Here is an 18,256-nt window from a genome sequence, read left to right as displayed (position 1 = left end):
ACTGTACAGGAGGCGTCTTTACAACATACTTGTTTATGGAATAATGGTATCAAGCATTTTGTTTTGTCTGCCCAGCCTTATTCAGCCAGAATTACTTAATCTCTTTATTGCTTTAGTTATTTTTTACACTTCATTTAAATCTGAGGAATACAAAAGTTTATAAATTGGATCCCTGAAAAGAAGAGTCAGGAAATCGGAAGGGCCGAGTGGGATTTTTCTCCCTGCTTTTAAAGAACAATACAGAAAGTTGAGACGGATCATTTGGGCCGATCAAAGTGCAAATTATCTTGTGAATGTCAATGTTGAATCGAGTGAACTCTGCACCTTGTAATAAAATCACAGACTATTTCTAGCCACATGAAAGTAGCTGAGTACAAGATATGTTTAAACATATGTGAGCTGCATTTACTGTATATTTACACATAACACCAGCACAAAGAACAAAGTTATATTTTATTTTGTGTTGTTTGTTTGGGTTTTGAGATCGACATATTTGCAATCACTCATTACTTTGACTCACTGAAGAAGACACCAGCTCCCCGCGCTCAAACAGATTCATTTCATAACGCTCTAGAGCTCCGTCATCATTTCCATCCTCTTTCTCAGTGTTGCAGGACCAAAGAAATGTGCCTCACCGTCTAACTTGGGTATTTTTGTAACATAACCCTTTTTTTGAAGATATCTCTAGTATAAAAGACGCCTGCGAAATACAAATATCTGTTGAGAGCGAGATTATTTTCAATGTAAATGCAGTTCCCTCGAAGAAACCCCCCCCTCATGCCAGCAGGTCTGTATCGCTGAAAGCCCCGTCCGCTGAGGGCGGGGAGGTGGCCTCCTCCGTGGCAGCCTTCGTGGGAGCTTCAGGATGGACCAAAGTGAAAGGCTTCCAGGGCTTGGACGGGCAATGGAAGGGGCCGTCGTGCACAGCGTCGGCGGCCACGGCGGGGGAGGCGGGCGGCTTGGAGGCTGTGCTGTCCTCCTCAGAGGACTCCTCTTTGTCTGGGGCTTTGTCTGAGGCTTTGTGGGAGGCTGTGGCGGGCGGTGGGGAGGATGGAGATGAGGCGGTGGGGGGGGCGCTTTCCAGGATGTTCCTGAGTGGAGACCAGCCAGCGGGACGGCGCCTCGTCAAGATCTGGAGAAAAGAATACCGTGACTTGACAGTTCGAGTCAACGTTTTGTTTTGTAGGGGCGGAAAGAGCAGCCATGTTTTAACAAAAGAATTGTGTTCACGACCTTTATTTTTACACGTTAGTGTCTGTCGGCCTCTTTATCGGACTTTTGAAAACGGGCAAAAGGTTTCTGTGTTTGGTCATCTTGTGAAAAGTGTGTCTCACCAAAGGCAGTTTCCCATCTGCACAATCCAAGTGGGCGTTTGGGACCTCAAATCTCCACGGTGCCACATCCACTGTCGAGTTACAGTTAGCGTACTCCTGCACACACACACACACACACACACAGACAGACATGTCTGGTCATAAATGGGCCCGGGTCACATTGCGTCAGCTGTTATATGTGCGTGTTGTTCATCTTTACCGTGTTCTCCTCATCGGGGACACACAGATCATTGAGGTCTTTGTGCTCGGTCTTGGTGCAGGTGGTCTTCTTCATATCAAACCTCAGCTTGAACCTGAAACCCGCCACCACCTACAGAGACACAGACGGACGGCAAGTACACAAGAAGCAGCTGACACTTCCCCCCCACACACACACACACTTCCTCTCTGCCCCCGTCAGCCAGTCTCTACCTGTCTGGTGGAGTAGCCGACACTGTGCAGGGTGAACAAGTGGGTGGAGTCAGACTGGGAGTTATACTTGGAGATGGAGACGGAGAGAGGAAGCTTGAGGTCCTCTGAGTTCTCAGCGATCTCCACGGGGCAGCCTAAACAGCGCGCTCTATCTCGAATGATGACATCTTCTGTGCAGGAGATAGATTGTGGAAGAGTAGAAAAAGAGCGGATGAGGAGACGTTCAGGACGTTCGCACCGGTCATCTCGTATGTTTTATCCATGTTATTTTCTCTTGTCCCGTGCACATCTGGAATGGGACCATTGCTTGGACCCTGGAAGCGCTGCTTGTGCATGCGGTTGTAACATTGGAACTTTGTCATGATCACATATCCAAAAAATGTAGTTGTGATATTTGAGCTGACTTTGACTTGTCCGGGCTAAAGATGGACAGGTAAAAACCCAAAAGCTGAACCAACGTTTGCCTATTTTATTCCTACGTATGAGTATGATCCGCACACATGCGGCAACAAGTGTCCATTTTTCTCAATGACTCCATCTTTTCGTAATGAGAAATATTCTTATCTGGTTGGACTTTATCCCAGTTTTCCTGCTGGGAAAAAAACTCCCCATACATGATCGGTAGGATGAGAGCAATTCTCCCAGTTAAGGCATCACATGACAATTAATAAGCATGTATGAGCCACGTGGTTAACATGGGAAATGTTTTCTCGTCTTTCGACCACTCAAAGCGCTTCAACCTCACATGTCATGAAATGAACATTTTATATTTCTGCGGTTTACCAAGTAGAAAAAACATAAAAGCGTGAAGCCATTATTTTACTGGAGCTTTTTTAATATTTTTAATATGTGAGATGTAGCTTCATATCAAACGTACAGATACGAGAGCCGTATGAATCTTCTCATTTAACTCTGGGCAAGAAAGTACATTAAAATGTGTTGTTTCACTGAACCTGAAGTTAATTCCAGCTCGTGACGTAAAAAAGAAAAGGACAGTGGTTTGTTTTCACTCACCCAACTGGCAATCCACCTGCTTGGTGTCGGCTTCAGTCTCTGTCATGTAGACTGTGGCATTGCATGAAATCGGCTTCTGGAAGAATAGCAGAATATATCATGTTTGCGTTATGATTTGTGTTATTAATTAGTGTACAATCCAAACCGTTACTTTAACTTTTGTTACCAACTCTAAGCAGTAGAATCCCCTTTTTTTCCTGAAGGAAAACTGCAGCCTACATTGACATTCACCAATGGATTCTCCACAGACGCCAAGGGAGGAGTGTTTTGAAGGAGCGTGTGTGTGTCACTGCGCAGAACAGCCTGTAAACCTGCAGGAGCCTCATCATTGTCAGGTTACCTCGGGTCCCAGAGGCAGGTAGTCGCAGTCTGTCCAGGGTGTGGCGCTCTCAGCTGGACAGTTACTCCTCCTGCTGGTGAACTGCAGCGAGTACACCGAGTCCGATCCGTTCTCTGACTGCAGACACACACGCACACACACACACGCATGCACGCACGCACGCACGGTCAGCCTGTGCCAGAGGTTAAAGTTCACTAAACGCGTTTTCCACGAATTTTATTTGCAATCATCCCAACAGCCTCTTGATTCATCAACGTCCAGTTTCGGCTCAGAGATGAGACGTGTGGACGTTTTTTACGGAGATAACAATCTTCAAGGCACAGTATCTAACATGATACCGAAGTTACTGTTGTATGCGATCAACGTAGAAGGTTTTTGGTGTTGTTAAATTACACAACATTTTTATAAACTCAGTTCGATTAGTTTGTTTTAGATGAAAGATTTGTACTTTTTACACACTACATTTGTACTTTACCCCTTTGGACACAAGCGTCTTTTTTGGCCTCTGCTCCGAAAATGGCACAACCGGGATAAAAAGTGTAATAACTCAAACTACTTTGTCTATTTGTGCAATTTATGGTTGCAGCGGTAAAGGGGAACCCCGGAAAGTGCTACAATGTGTAACAATCAGTTTAAATGCTACCGTTGAAAACATATATCAATATTATGGTACTGGTTCTGGCCTGGTTCTGGCTTGTTTGGGCCCCCTATGGGGTCCTCTCGTTTTTTTTACACTCTAAAACTACTAATATCAGTATGCACTTGGATAAACCCAGAATGAATCCTGAGACACGCTGAGAGCTCCATCCTTTCAGCAAGGCGCGCACCTTACTAGCGGACAGCGTCTGAAAGAGGGCCAGCTTGTGTCCGGTGCTCAACCTCTCGTTGAACTTGCTCACAGCGCTGCTGACGGCCTGCTGCACGGACGGGTCGTCGCAGAAGATCAGGACGCCGAGCTGAACATCCAATGCAGGAGACAAAAAAAACAACAGAGGAACATACGTCTCCGCTCCACAAAATGAGCCACGGCTTCATTATTGGCCTGCGGTGTGTATTTGAATTTGAGGAGGGTGAAACATACTCTGCTGGCCGCTCGTGAGCACATACAATCTGAAATAAGGTGGACAGTAACAAAGTATATTTACTCAAGTAAACTTTTCTGCTGCTACATTGCAGAGGAAATATGTTGTATCCTAGATTTTATTCCAATACATTTCTCTTGAGATCTAAAATTACTTTACAATCGTATGAGGTAAATTACCTAAACTACAATATTAAAATGTGTCTTACAAGCTTTTATGTATGCATCCAATAGCATGAATATGTTGTATAATGTATGCTCTATAATGAACAGTTTTAAATGTAACACTTTGAGTATATTATGCAGACAATAATTTCCTTCTATTACTGAAATACGTGTAATAATTCATTTCATAGTATTTCTTCCTTTATGGGAATAAAATACTTGCGTGCTTTCGCTACTGAAGAAAGCATGAATGCAGGATAAATTAAGTATAAAGCAAGTAATGATCCAAAAATGTAGACAAATGTGATCAGGTTTGTAATGTGGTGGTAGAAATAAGTATTTCATGCAATGTTATGCTACTGCCATAAATATCCAATAAAAAGTCTAGATTTCTGACTCTTCCTCCTTACCTGCCCAAAGACCGCGCTGAGAAGGCACAGCAGGCCCAACGCGCACCCCCCCGCTCTGCTCGTCATGGTCTGATCCTGGGGGACGTTTGTCTCTGCTCTGCTGCGAGGCAAAGAAATGGCAAATGTGACGCCGGCTGATGCAAACTTTGATCGAAGGTTGATCGGTGTCGGTCGTGCAGGACTCACAGGTTCTGTAGGCGGAGGCCTGCTGTCGATCCTGCCGGACTTAAAGAACAAAGACGTGACTCCTCTCCACGCAGGGATGGACCACTGAATGATCTGCAGGAACCGTGGGTGGGAATCCTGAGAAAGATGATGACACGCTGATAGACACATAGACAGGGGATCGTAGGGCACAGAGGACACACACACACACACACACACATTAATGCTCACAGCGTCGAGCAAAGTCGGTTAAAGGAGGGTAAATATTTGCTTTTTTGTTTGCCCTCCTACCTGTCAAGTCAATACAACAGTATCAGAGAGAGAGAGAAGAGAAGTGAGAGCACGCACAGATGTGTCCTAACTTTATTGGTTACTTTGAAAGAACAAGCACTCACATTAACTCACATAGCCTAAATTAAACTAGACAAAGTATGGTGTAAGATAGCAAAACAATCCCTAACTCTGCGTCTTAAGAGTCCCTTGTGTGTATGTGCGTGTGTGTTTGCTCGTTGTGTTTTTTGTGTGTTTTAACTGGTACTTTGTCCCCGTCGACCTTTGGCCCATACCACTCAGATTTCCCCACCGCTTGTCTGTGAACGGAGGTGAAACACTCCGTATAGATGTATCATGCACACATTGTGTTAGCCGTGTCTGTGTGCGCGGCATCACACTAAGTTCATCAAGCACAAAGTCAACTCACCTGTCAGCTAACGACGACGTGCCAGAATATTCCATGTCCGACACCTGAGGAGCCACTTTATCTTCATCGCACAGATCTACAGGGAAAGCAATCCTTCATTTTGAGGACTTATGAGATCATAATTCGGCCTTCTTCCTCTTGTGGTCACACATGCACCAAGGTGGTATGCTACGCTAAGCTAAGTACAGCTTAGAGAGTCCAAGCAGATTTTTTTTCTCCGCTATTTCCCTATAACCAGTGCTCACACACATACAGTTTAATTCATATCTGAAGTAATCTCTCATTCAGCCGAGAAGTTCCACATTGTGTCTGTTTCCATCAGAGGTATCTGGTTGGAGGTGGAAGAGGCCGCGGTCTTCATTCTCGCCTTTTGTGACGATTCACTTCCTCCGCGCGGCTCATTTATGTGTTGAGGTGTTCAACGGTTTCACATTTAGAGCACAAACCACAGCTGCAGCCCTCATGCTGCACTCCTCCTATTGCATTGTCCACGCCGTCATATTATTTTCTATTAAATATGATTCAATGGGGAAATACAGGTGGATGGCTCATATTCATCCTGACTACTTTTAATCCAGGTAAGTTTGATTAAATCTAATTTTGCCACCCATAAATGGACTCTATTCTCTCTGCAAACTGTCTTTTCTCTGTATATCAGTTCAGTATTCAAGAGACTTTTGAATGAATGTAGAAAGGTCTCCGTGCATGTACTGTCCAACGTCTTTTTCCCAAAAGAGAAACAGCTAAACTTCAACACAAGCAAACTTAGATGTTGCCAAGCAACACACAATAACATTTCATCACGTCTGTAATTATTGAATTCATGCAAGGAGGTCAAAGATGATGGGAGCCAAACTGTGCATGGGACCTTTCTACTGATTTTGTATTATTTTATCTTTGACAGTTTGGTCTTCATAAAGCGGTTTCACATTCTCTCTAAAGAGATGGTTTTCCTTCAACGTGTGTGGTGTGAGTCCCACACGGAGACCGTTGCTTTAGTGGTCTTTAGTCATCTGAGCACATGATGATCTCTGTCGTTCTTTTATTTTTAGTTCAGCACACTGCAGCTGCTTGTTTATGTCCAAAAAGCAATAAAATTGAGTTTGTTTAAAATAAAATGGAAAGGAAAAGATTCGCATCTGCAGTAGTTTTCAGGCCGTATTTTCATCTTGGCATTATTCATTTCCTCAAACTGGGATACCTTGGTGTAATTACTGTTAACTCTCAACGGAGGTCTAAAAAGACTTACTTTGAATAAACACAATTGTTAACTCGTTTCTCAAAACAATGGGGGCTTTCTCAAAACTGCACACAAAAAACTGAAAACCACAAACCACAAGATGCTAAACGCGACACTCCCCTCGCAAGATGACTCCTCATCAGATATCGTAACTGTTCACGAAATGGAACTCATGATTTCATTTGGTACACGCAGCCATACTTTCAAATGAAACACACATTCCATGGAGTACACACAACCAAGCATTTGCTGCACACCGAAGAACAACACAACCACAGAAATAGAACACACCACATGAAGGACAATGACTCTGCAGAATGAGCCATTTCTCGTTTTGACTGTGGAGGCCTACTTTTCTTCATAGTCAAATATAAAACAGAACAAAAATATGCAGCAATAATAGTTTTATATCAGTACCCACAGAACACAGTAAACCGGCCAGCTCCGTCCCCCCCACTTCACAAAAATGACCTAATTTACATAATACAGTATTTGGTTACAGTAAGTGCGCATTTTGGGGGCTTTTTAACACTATGGCATAATATAAACCAAGGCTTATCCATGCTGTCTTTATTACATAAGTCAAGCATTTTGGATTGCTTCCTTTTTAAGAATCAATAAAGAAATGTCAGACAAAAACAAACGCTAAGAGTGAATCTCCAGCAGGTGTCCACCTCCTGGGCAGCGGCGGCTCGGTCCAGCCGTCCTCTGACGCTGCGCTGCCCTCTCAGGCAGGCAGAGGCCGGCCGCTGTGGCAGCGCGCCGAGGCAGCTCCTGCAATAGGTGAACATTTATTATGAACACGTTTACCATCTTCACCACCCATCTAAGGGCAAAAGTATTTGCAAAAGATGTTTACGGAATGCCACCATTTATATATGCAATATTACAGCAACAATGTAAAGATGTCTTTGAGAAAGTTGAACAAACTGCACTTTGATGAATAATAAAAGTAAAACTAAATACACACAACAGAAAATGTTTCATATTTGACAGACTAACAATGTTAGTGCAGCGAGAAGGACATGAAGCTAATTTTATTATCAAGATTATACCTTAATCATACCCAAAAACGTATTCAGACATTGAAGATTAAATTCGAAACATAGAATTGTCTCTCTTACGTATTTTAAATATACATTACGTTTCCAATTTTTGTGTGTGTGTTTATATTTATTTGTGTGTGTGTGTGTGTGTGTGTGTGTACAGGGACGTACATGCTGAACAACCCTGCTGGGAAACCTTGTATCAAGGCAACCATGGGAGCGGAGTACATTGTCAATGAAAAGAGGGTCAGTGCTGTGAATGGCTCAGCACTGTGTGTGTGCGTCTGTGTGTGTGTGTGTCAGTGTGCGTCTGCTGTATGTCATTCAGCACCTTGTGCACAGCCTGTTCGTGTCAGCAAGTCTTTGAACACGTTACAAGTGGATTCAAACTGTAGAAATCCAATCCTTAGAATAGATAAAGAAGCTGTGTGCACTCAGGATGAGCTTAATGCATATATATATATATATATATGTGAGTTTGTACAGTGAGGAGTGTTCGTACAGTCACACGTTGGAAAGGTTTAACAATATAATAAGAAGAGAAACTGACTTTCTGGTTTCTGTTTCTCTCCTCTGCTTTCAGGATACGTGGTATTTCAACCTGGACCCCTCCAGGGTCGATACCAGCGGTGACTGCGGCAAAGACGCCGCTGTTCTCCGTCTCACGCTGCCAGACAATGCTGCCAGTCTACAGTTCACCTTCCGAAAGGTAAACGCACATTCCCCGTGTCTGCATGAACTTTCTCCCTAAACTTCCCGTTTAGGCCACGTCTACCAGCGCTGACTGGTTATATTACACATAATAATGAACATTATGTGCACTGGCATGGAAGCCTCTTTGTACTTTTAATATTTAAAGTGGATTCATAGTCATTAAGACTCTGAATGGTGGTCTAACGATGCTCTAAGTCTTAGTAGAACCTGTTCAGGAGAGACATTTAATGATGTACAATCTATAATCCTGGATGGCAAGATAATCAGTTTGTGTTTAATCTCCCTGTTTTAATGTTTAAATGCTTTTTTTTAAATCAATATATTCTACAAAAGTAAAATCACTCAAATTGTTCAGGATGAGAGCTGTATCGATTTACAGGAAAGTACTTTCAATAACAATCAAACAGACGTCGTTATGATAAATAAATAAAAGTAATTAAATAATGAGAAATTAAGGCTTCTTTATTTAACTTGAAAAAGGCTTTGGACTGTGTTTTTAAAACTACAAAAAAATATATAGCTAACTGTTCAATCATCTCAGGGTGGGAAATCCAACTATGTCATAGGAACATTTAACCACAGCATCAATGTGTCTTCTAGTTTCACAGCTTTATCAAAATGAATTTGTTTCTAAATAATCTGTAACAAATTCAAACAAATTTTGAACAAGCCTCTTTTATTTTTTATCTCCAGGATAAGAATTTGTCCTACGTGGACAAGCTGGTTGCTCATGTGTCTCCTCCACCGGGCTGCCAAGGACGTGCAAGTAAGACCACGTGAGAGAGAGAGAGAGAGAGAGAGAGAGAGAGAGAGAGAGAGAGAGAGAGAGAGAGAGAGAAATAACACAACAGACAACAAATAACTGGTATTTCTAACAACAAATCACAAAACCAAAGAGTGTAACGGTCCATGTCGCACATCCGCTTCTCCCCAGACAAGACTTACTCGGGTTCGTTGGCTCATGAAAAGCTGTTTGCAGCAGGAGACGGACAGAGCTTCCACTGCCGACACGAGCACGTGCTCCGGGTGTCGTCTGAGCTGAGGATCAAGCTGCTTCCTCTGCAGGTGCAGGCGTTCACTCTGCCCGAAGGACAGTACGGAGCAGGTGACGGGGTTGATCATTTGGGTTCAGGGGTGCAGGGGTCATTTAAGTCTGCTGCATGAATTTAACTTAGTGTACGTTGTTCAAAGTGCTCTTGCAGATCTAGAATGATAACCACATCTGGAAGCTTCAGAAACAGTGATACATGTAAAGGTTACTTTGCCATGGTTTCTCTCTTGATTTCTAAAAGGGTTTATTTCTCTTAAAACTCCTTTTGATACCCAAGAACTTAAGTTTGATTCAATAAATAAAATCTGACAGCAATTATGGTTCTCATTTGCTTTCAATCAGCATCTTTCTCTCCTCTTGTTCTTTATTACAGAGGTGGAGTGTTGGTCCGACTTTTACAGACGAGTTATTCCCGTCACCGTAGGGGCCACATTGGTGGGTCTTGTTCTGATTGCTGTGCTGACCTCCCTGTTCATCAGAGACCGCCGCGCAGGCGGATATGTCAGGCTGTGAAACTGGATGGAGATACACTCAATCTGATTTCACACTTTCACACTGCTCTCCTGAACTTGAAATTAATTAATTGTTCCTGGGATACTTCAAATAATACTCAAAAACAGTTATGATGTCTAATAATGTAACTATGACTGCAAAAATTGCATTACATTGGATTGACTATTGACTTTTTTTGATGTTTCACAAATATGTTCTATCTTCAATACTGCTTGTGATGAAATATTTTCTGTTTGATGAAGAGAGGTGGGCCAACAATTTATCGTAGAACATTTGACTCATTATAGAACATCAATGAAACATACTATTGTTAACTAGATCACCCTGAATCAAAGGGAGAACTATACAATTAAGATTTACGGCTTTATTACTTGAGTAGCTGTCAGCCATGGTGGGCTATATTGAACAATAAGACGTTTCCTTTAATAAAATACATGTTTTAATGTACAAAGGTAACACATAGCTCAAACATACATTAGTTTCACCAATGTGAATTTAGTTATTTCCGTGACTTTTTCTCTCACAATTTCTTCTTTGCTTCACAGTCAATTTTTCTTATTAAAATAAAACGAAATTCTTATTATTCTGAAGGGCGTTTTTCTTCTTTGCCACCCACACTCCCCGTCCTGCTCCCTGCCGCCCTCTGCTGGCGACTTGTGGTCACTGTCGGTTCTTCCTCCGCCTCCAAATCCTCCTTCCTCATTGGCTGCTCGACACTACGAGTCCTTGGAAAGGTCACAAATGATAATACAGACATTTACAACCGTGTGGAAGTATTTTATTAGCGCGGGTGTAACAATTTAAGTCCCCGGACGTTTCTGCGTGGTTCATGTTGATTTTTTGCTGCAGTTAATTGAGAACCAAACGGTACATGAGCTGTTTCTGAGAAAACCCCTTCGCCTTTTTCCTGCTCAGCTCATTAGGTGAGCTAGCAGCTAGCAGCTAGCCTCATCAGCTGGTAGCCATGGCCGCTGTTATTCTGAGTTTCCCCACTCTGCAGAGTCTGAGGATATTTACACAGTGAGTACATCGCGGCGTCACGGTGCTGTCACGGTGCTGTGTGTAAACTCCGATGTTATCTTCTTTTTAACGTTAGCTTAAAGCTAAAGTTCGCAGCGCTCCGCCACGTCAGAGCTAATGCAGCAATGCAACGTAAAACATCGTTAACTTAACGTGAGTTGTCTGCGACTGCTCGTCGCTGCTCTACAGCACTGACCGCACAGCCTTATCGCGTCTCTCGGCACCAACCTGTTGATAAAATGTGTTTTTAGACACCATGTGAGCCAATGCATCAGGCAGAGGCTGAGCAAGGTTAAATGGCAGCAGCTAGCACGTCGCGTGCTGTGACAACATCCGCACTGCGCACCTGTGCGACCAAACTTCACATTGTTATTTGCGCTGTTTTTTTACACATTTCGTTTTGTATGCACTACTTAGTTTTTAAACGAGCATTTCGTCTATTTAACATCCTTCACAGTCACCTTTTGAATGGCACTGCAATGTGTTTCCTCTCCGCAGGAACTCGTCATGGACCAAAAGAGGCGTGAGGCTCGTTTCAGGAGGTGACAAAAACGTTCTAAACCAAAACATGTTCACTTTGCATGTATACAAAACGACTTCCTCACGTTTGATAAGCTGGAAGCAGAGAATATTTAGTATTTCTGCCTGGTGGCGGTTAAAGATTAGTGCTGATTGGGTAGCCGACTATTGTGTTATTTGATACTATACATCTTTGGGATGTCTCTGTATTTCGTGAGGAGCTGAAACGTGTCTGTTGTGTCTTCTTCTTCAGGGGTGGGAAGGATCGAGAAGGTGCTGATAGCCAATCGAGGCGAGATTGCGTGTCGTGTGATGCGAACGGCCAAGAAGATGGGCGTCCGCTCGGTGGCTGTGTACAGCGACGCGGACAGAGACTCCATGCACGTGGCCATGGTGAGATGATGGCCTTTAAAGAACCTCGTCCCTTTCAGTACTTTAAGTCTTCTGCTCCTCAGACTGAAGCTTTCTTTAGCAAACTGGTCATTCATCATTTGGACCCTTGAATTAGTTGTTTTTCGTTTGACTTTTTTGGGGGGTTTCTTTGTAGGCAGATGAAGCCTACCACATTGGTCCCGCCCCGTCCCAGCAGAGTTACCTTTCAATGGAGAAAGTTTTGGAAGTAGCCAAGATGTCTGGATCACATGTGAGTAGTCCTCTACTTGTTGCAAACACTTTCGGTAACAGAAGTGATGCTGTCGCTTTCACAGTTGTCTTGGTCAGAGAAGCCACTTCTGAAGAATAGTGTGCAGTGAAGAAGCAATGGGGTTCTTGCATGTTCATGTGATGCTCGCGTGTGCAGGCGGTGCATCCTGGTTACGGCTTCTTGTCAGAAAGCACAGAGTTTGCGGAGGCGTGTAAACAGGAGGGCATCATCTTCATCGGGCCACCTTCCTCGGCCATCCGAGACATGGGCATCAAAAGGTACCCCACACATATGGTTCTATCACAACTCCATCGGTTTTTAATTCACATGAACTATTAAAGCAGTTTATTGAATACACCAAGAAACAGTCAAATAGAAACATAAATGCGTAAGAATAAGAGCAATAATAGCAACTTGTATCATTCACTGTCATAGATTTTGCTCTGTTTTTTCAGCACATCCAAACACATCATGTCAGCAGCTGGGGTGCCAATCATTGGTGGTTACCATGGAGAGGATCAATCAGATGAGAGGCTGCAAGCAGAGGCAGCTCGGATTGGATACCCTGTGATGATTAAGGCTGTCCGTGGAGGAGGCGGCAAGGTGAGACGGTTTGCAAAAAGCCTAAACATTTTAGCGAAAGTAACTTTTGTAAGCATAGGGTAACGTGTGTGTGTGTGTGTTTGTGTGTTTAGGGGATGCGTATTGCACTGACAGACTCCGACTTCTTGGAGCAGTTGGAGTCGGCGAGACGAGAAGCCAGGAAGTCCTTCAATGACGACGTCATGCTGGTTGAGAAGTTTGTAGAGGATCCCAGGTGATAAGTGATCCATTTACTCACCCAGTTTCTGCCCACTAGACAGTTTCAACAGTTCTTTGTTATTTGTATTTGGAGATTAAATTGTTCTTTGTCTGTCTCTTGTAGACATGTGGAGGTTCAGGTGTTTGGGGACATGCACGGTAACGCTGTCTATCTGTTTGAGAGGGACTGCAGTGTCCAAAGAAGACATCAGAAGATCATCGAGGAAGCACCAGGGGTGAGAAACTGAAAGAAGTTGCAGTTGCAACTCTACCTTTTCCACCACCGACCAAAGGAATCCAGAAAGTGGATATATACTATGACTTAAGAGTGAGCATTGTTCACTGCATTGTTTCAGCCTGATATTAGTCCCGCGGTGCGGAGGAAACTTGGAGAAGCTGCTGTCAGAGCAGCCAAGGCTGTCAACTATGTAGGAGCAGGTTAGACACACACACACACACACACACACATAACACAGTACATAGAAATGATGCCGTAGCTCTCCTTGTTTAGGTACGGTTGAGTTCATAATGGACGCCCAGCACAACTTTTACTTCATGGAGATGAACACCAGGCTGCAGGTGGAGCATCCCGTCTCGGAGATGATCACTGGGACTGACCTGGTGGAGTGGCAGCTCAGGGTAAGGGATGAGCGGGGGAGTGGAAAACCTTTTTTGCCCCTACGTAGTTCTGGTTTCAGGCTTTGTGTAACTGTGTCCCAGGTGGCAGCAGGTGAGCGCCTGCCTCTCCTCCAGGATGACATCGTTTTAAGGGGTCACTCTTTTGAGGCCCGTATCTATGCCGAGGATCCAAACAACGACTTCCTGCCGGGGGCGGGGCCTCTGCTGCATCTCTCCACCCCTTCACCAGACCAACACACGCGTATAGAGACGGGAGTCAGGGAAGGTAGAGGGTCCCACTTGACACATATGAAAGTATTAGAAGCTGTATCTGCGACTGCTTAGTTTGTGTAGATAGTGACGGTTTGGACAAATCTAGTTCAGTAGCATTATGCTAACGTGGTGGACGTGTTTCACTGCGCGCGTGTTTGTTTTCAGGGGACGAGGTGTCGGCACATTATGACCCGATGATCGCCAAGCTGGTGGTTTGGGGAGAAGACCGATCTGCTGCCTTAAAGAAGCTGCGGTACTGCTTACGACAGTACAATGTACGTCAAGTCATGCTTTGCATGTCATGGTACCGAACAGATGCAGTGTGTGCTTCACCCAAGGACTCGCGGTGGAGCGTCCCGAGTTACATATTGACAAAAACACACGTCGTTCACATTTCTTTCTTCTCTCCCCTCAGATTGTTGGACTGAACACTAACATTGACTTCCTGCTGAGTCTCTCGGGCCACCCGGAGTTTGAGGCTGGAAACGTGACCACCAGTTTCATCCCGCAGCACTACGCCGACCTTTTCCCCGCTCCGATGACTCCTTCCGGGGAAACGATCTGCCAGGCAGCTCTGGGCCTGCTGCTGCAGGAGCAGGAACACACGCAGGGGTTCACACAGACCTCCGCTGGTGAGCGGACCACATTTACCTTGGAGCACATTTCCTTTAAAAAAGTCTGATACTCAGTGTAGATTGTGTGTGTGTGTGTGTGTGTGTGTGTGTGTGTGTGTGTGACTTTCAGAGCCCTTCTCCCCATTCGGCTCCAGTAACGGCTGGAGAAACAACATCAAGTTTAACAGAAACGTGACGCTGCGGCTCGGAGACAAAAGTAAGTAACGGCCAAGAGAAATATAGCGTTTTAAATCAATTGGATCAAAGTTGAAGGGACTGCAGAGAGTTATTTCTTAGCTTCCTCTCTACTAACTCGGCTACGGACGTTTCATCCAGACAGTGTTGCAACAAATTGAAATGTCTGTTGTGTGTCTGTTGTCTTTAGCGGTTGATGTGGTCATCATTTACAACAAAGACGGCAGCTACTCAATGCAGGTAAGCTGGAGTTTGTCCTGTATTTTCTATTCATTTATCTGTTGTTTTCCACAGAAAAATACTCACATTTTTAGTTTGGGGCCTTTTTAAAAAGTAATTGTAGCCCACATTATTTTAGGATTTTTGTTATTCTGCATAAAGTGCTCACCTATTATTATTATTATTATTATTATTATTATTATTATTTATTTTTTAAATGTTTAAGATAAACACCAATAAATTCCCATTCACTTGAGCATGACTTAAGTGGTTGGACTTTTTCTGGAGCTTTTCAACAATGTCACAGCTTTTATTCTGCAATCTCTATTGACTGAACACTTGGAAAATACCCAAAAGCAAAGTACTACACAGGACTTAAGTTTAAACTGCTTTTCCTAAGATCAAGGATTTAGGGAAGAATGGAGGATTTAAAGTAGTCCTCCCTCACATTTATAAATAAATGCATTTCTCCTTGCAGATTGGCGAGGAGGTGTACCATGTGACTGGAGAGGTGGAAATGGACGGCGGAGCCTCATTTCTTCACTGTTGTGTCAACGGCGTGAAGTCTCGTCCCAAACTGGTGATCCTGGACAACACAGTGCACCTGTTCTCCATGGTGTGTTCCTACCTACTGAAACACACACACACTTAGATAACTTTATGACTATAATAGTAAGTTCTAGTTAAATGTTAAAAGTAGCGGCAATTATTTATTTTCATCTTGATTTTATTCTGCTGATTCTTTTCATATTAATTGATTGATTTCATTTGGTCGTAGCTGAAAATCGTGAAAATGTAAAACTACTCATAATGCAAAACTACCCATTTTAGAATAATGTTTATATCACTAGATTATACATCTGTTCATCCATTTTATATTGTAGCTGACTGCTTTATACACTTTATAATTGATTCTAGGCACGTTAACACGGTTATTCCAGCCGAAATGTATTAATAACCACCAATGTCTTGTTTTTAAAGACTTGAGACGTGAGAACAAACTGCTCTTAAACTCTTCACTCGGGTATCTGAGCCGTGGTGTCCCTCCCTGTCCAACCTCCTTTCATGCACTCCTTCGTATGGAGTGCATCAATAACTCACTTTGCTATAATAAACATGATGCATTTAATTTTATTTTGGTATTTGATAAAATACCTTTTTGTTTGTTAGTTGGCTTCTCTTTTTAGTTGATTTATTTACGGCAGGTTCCTTGTCGGTGCTTTCTGCAGTACTGTGGTAAATGTCTCCATTGTTTACAATACTTTGTGCAGGAGGGGAGCTCCCAGGTGTCTGTTCCAGTGCCCAAGTATCTGGCTGGTGTGAGTTCTGGTGCCCACGGTGCAGCAGTGGCCCCCATGACGGGAACCATAGAGAAGGTGAGATGGGTTTGTTTTATTATTGATTCCTAGAAATATTGTATTAGTTTTTATTTATTTATATATATATATATATATATATATTTTTTTTTTTTATAAATATTTATTTTTGTGTTATCCTTTCACATCATTTATTAATAGTGAGGCCGAGGGGCCGAAAGTTTAGTCACACATTTGATCATCTCTGATAAACGAAACTTAATACCAGTTATATTTATTTATCTCTGCTGTGAGACTCAGCGTCCTTTTGTTCCCGTAAACAACCTGTTGTGTTCAGGTGATGGTGAAGGTCGGAGACAAAGTGGCGGTAGGAGACCCTCTGATGGTGATGAACGCCATGAAGATGGAGGTAAGGGAATTCTTCCTGGCGCCGCCTCGCTGCCCTCCTGCTCCTCCGTGTTCTGTAATGGACTTGTTGTGTTTCCTGTCTCTGCAGCACACCATCCGGGCGCCCAAGTCGGGTGTGATCAAGAGGGTTTTCTTCAGCGAGGGCTCTCAGGCCAATCGCCACGCTCCTCTGGTGGAGCTGGAGGAGGAGGAGGAGGAGGAGGAGGCGGCGCAGAGGGAGGGGAGCAGCCAGTAAACACACAACGAGGGAGGAGTCAGAAGTAGTTACTGAGAAAGTGAAAAGTGAGGAATGCGAGTCGGTTCCTGAGTGGTGCAGTGGGAGAACGTGTGCTTCTGTCTGGAAAGGATCAGACCAATACTTTCACCCTTCGGATCCAACGCGCATTTAGGAGGCTCAGAACCATTTCAGGTCGATGAAAAAGTTCCTGCGTCTGATGTAAGCGACACCATAATGAAATTGCCTTTCCCTTGGCGTTGATTGTGGAACTGTTGTTTGTTCCGGCTCGTCTTTTTTTTCTGTTTCTTGTTTGAGTCTCTGGAAGCTTCTGCTCGCGTATTCTTTTTCTGATGTCCTGTTAGTGGCGTGTTGGTAGGTTAGGAGCTGGTTTGGGTTTTCGCTTGTTCACATGACGTTTCAAGCACTTCCTCACTGATGAGGGGGACTCCAGAGTGTCTCCTCTGTACAGAGACGGTGTGTCTCTTAATCTTTACTCTACGATTAAACAAATCTGAGGCCGAAGATAATAAGTAGCAAGTGTGAAATCCTAGCAGAATTATTTCTCAGTGGTCTGTAGGAAGTTACTCAGGACTAAGAAGCTTCACATAGACTATTCAAGTACGCCGAGTGAATGATAGCAGCCGTAGCTTTATAACAGGCTCGGGGGGGAATAAAGGTCATGAAGTTATTGTCTCCAAAGTACTCTCCCACTTTGATTCTTTGTCATAAAAATATTACTGTTTTCACTGGAACTTGATTTTATGAAGCTGAATAAAATGAAATCTTTGATACAAGTAAACATTTAGTATTTGAGGGGGTCTAATGTCCTTTGAGACTGCCTCATCATTGAGCCCTGATGTGTGTGTGCGCGCTTCAAATGAGAGGTCTGTCGTCGTAGAGGAGAAAAGCCCTTTGGAATATGGAGGCAGACCAACACTCCACTTATGAAATGAGTCCCGAGCCGCTTTGGATCAAACTGATATGAGAACAAGCCGTGAAGGATGACGTGTCGCTCAGAGGGATTCAAACCAACACACGATTCCTGACCATCGCTCTTTTTACCAACTGCCATCTGATCAGGTCTAGTTGACTAAAACTGATCACCTATTTTGTAGATGTGACAAATGATGTAATAAAATGGTTAAAACGGCTACACAGCGGGATGCGTTGTTATTGTTGTAAGCACTCTGGTGGCTCAGTGGCACCGAAGTGTCTGACCCCCAGAATCG

The 18,256-nt window shown here is 43.6% G+C and overlaps 3 protein-coding genes and 1 long non-coding RNA gene across 10 annotated transcripts; 2 read left to right on the top strand and 2 right to left on the bottom strand.

Moving 5' to 3' along the window:
* Positions 1-56: 56 nt before the first annotated feature.
* kng1 (kininogen 1) lies at positions 57-5,144 on the bottom strand. 5 transcript variants are annotated; one of them, XM_040183684.2, is made up of 9 exons: positions 4,942-5,144; positions 4,756-4,855; positions 3,927-4,055; positions 3,100-3,216; positions 2,760-2,832; positions 1,746-1,915; positions 1,534-1,644; positions 1,335-1,430; positions 57-1,132 (listed from the first exon to the last, which is right to left on the bottom strand). In XM_040183684.2, the coding sequence occupies exons 1-9, from the start codon at positions 5,139-5,141 to the stop codon at positions 776-778; spliced, it is 1,353 nt and encodes a 450-aa protein (XP_040039618.2). In that variant the 5' UTR covers positions 5,142-5,144; the 3' UTR covers positions 57-775. The 5 variants fall into 5 exon arrangements, with proteins under 5 accessions (XP_040039618.2, XP_040039615.1, XP_040039616.1 ...); XM_040183681.2 differs by having other exon boundaries at positions 2,760-2,835; positions 4,942-5,133; XM_040183682.2 differs by having other exon boundaries at positions 2,760-2,835; positions 4,756-4,852; positions 4,942-5,131.
* An 898-nt stretch (positions 5,145-6,042) lies between these two features.
* On the top strand, positions 6,043-10,772 carry lamp3 (lysosomal associated membrane protein 3). 3 transcript variants are annotated; one of them, XM_040183687.2, is made up of 7 exons: positions 6,043-6,198; positions 7,527-7,643; positions 8,070-8,152; positions 8,490-8,615; positions 9,314-9,386; positions 9,555-9,725; positions 10,045-10,772. In XM_040183687.2, exons 1-7 carry the CDS (start codon positions 6,138-6,140, stop codon positions 10,182-10,184), a joined length of 771 nt encoding a protein of 256 aa, XP_040039621.2. In that variant the 5' UTR covers positions 6,043-6,137; the 3' UTR covers positions 10,185-10,772. The 3 variants fall into 3 exon arrangements, with proteins under 3 accessions (XP_040039621.2, XP_040039620.2, XP_077964056.1); XM_040183686.2 differs by having other exon boundaries at positions 7,524-7,643; XM_078107930.1 differs by lacking the exon at positions 7,527-7,643.
* LOC120823578 (uncharacterized) lies at positions 10,606-11,767 on the bottom strand. The gene is made up of 2 exons (XR_013468559.1): positions 11,666-11,767; positions 10,606-10,909 (listed from the first exon to the last, which is right to left on the bottom strand). It is a non-coding gene; the product is annotated as an uncharacterized LOC120823578 (long non-coding RNA).
* On the top strand, positions 10,871-18,178 carry mccc1 (methylcrotonyl-CoA carboxylase subunit). The gene is made up of 19 exons (XM_040183676.2): positions 10,871-11,204; positions 11,703-11,746; positions 11,977-12,116; positions 12,271-12,366; positions 12,523-12,644; positions 12,822-12,969; positions 13,062-13,183; positions 13,292-13,403; positions 13,524-13,605; positions 13,679-13,806; positions 13,888-14,071; positions 14,224-14,333; positions 14,474-14,690; positions 14,803-14,889; positions 15,058-15,107; positions 15,565-15,702; positions 16,358-16,462; positions 16,740-16,811; positions 16,899-18,178. Exons 1-19 carry the CDS (start codon positions 11,149-11,151, stop codon positions 17,043-17,045), a joined length of 2,160 nt encoding a protein of 719 aa, XP_040039610.2. The 5' UTR covers positions 10,871-11,148; the 3' UTR covers positions 17,046-18,178.
* Positions 18,179-18,256: the final 78 nt, after the last annotated feature.

Source organism: Gasterosteus aculeatus, chromosome 8 (assembly GCF_964276395.1).
Source record: "Gasterosteus aculeatus chromosome 8, fGasAcu3.hap1.1, whole genome shotgun sequence".
Lineage (NCBI taxonomy): Eukaryota > Metazoa > Chordata > Actinopteri > Perciformes > Gasterosteidae > Gasterosteus > Gasterosteus aculeatus.
The sequence above is the reverse complement of the archived record's forward strand: the minus strand, read 5'-3'. Positions and strand labels throughout refer to the sequence as shown.

What these genes read in the sequence shown, in the direction of transcription:
- lamp3 (XM_040183686.2), top strand. Translation starts at nt 6,138, where the DNA reads ATGATTCAATGGGGAAATACAGGTGGATGGCTCATATTCATCCTGACT. An exon ending in CGAGGCAGCTCCTGCAATAG is followed by an intron (nt 7,644 to 8,069) that starts GTGAACATTTAT and finishes GTGTGTGTACAG; the next exon opens with GGACGTACATGCTGAACAAC. An exon ending in GGGCTGCCAAGGACGTGCAA is followed by an intron (nt 9,387 to 9,554) that starts GTAAGACCACGT and finishes GCTTCTCCCCAG; the next exon opens with ACAAGACTTACTCGGGTTCG.
- mccc1 (XM_040183676.2), top strand. Translation starts at nt 11,149, where the DNA reads ATGGCCGCTGTTATTCTGAGTTTCCCCACTCTGCAGAGTCTGAGGATA. An exon ending in TCCGTGGAGGAGGCGGCAAG is followed by an intron (nt 12,970 to 13,061) that starts GTGAGACGGTTT and finishes TTGTGTGTTTAG; the next exon opens with GGGATGCGTATTGCACTGAC. An exon ending in ACGGCAGCTACTCAATGCAG is followed by an intron (nt 15,108 to 15,564) that starts GTAAGCTGGAGT and finishes TTCTCCTTGCAG; the next exon opens with ATTGGCGAGGAGGTGTACCA.
- kng1 (XM_040183684.2), bottom strand. Translation starts at nt 5,141, where the DNA reads ATGTGTGTGTGTGTGTGTGTGTGTCCTCTGTGCCCTACGATCCCCTGT. An exon ending in TCAGCGCGGTCTTTGGGCAG is followed by an intron (nt 4,056 to 4,755) that starts GTAAGGAGGAAG and finishes TTGGATGTTCAG; the next exon opens with CTCGGCGTCCTGATCTTCTG. An exon ending in TCGGCTACTCCACCAGACAG is followed by an intron (nt 1,645 to 1,745) that starts GTAGAGACTGGC and finishes GTGTCTCTGTAG; the next exon opens with GTGGTGGCGGGTTTCAGGTT.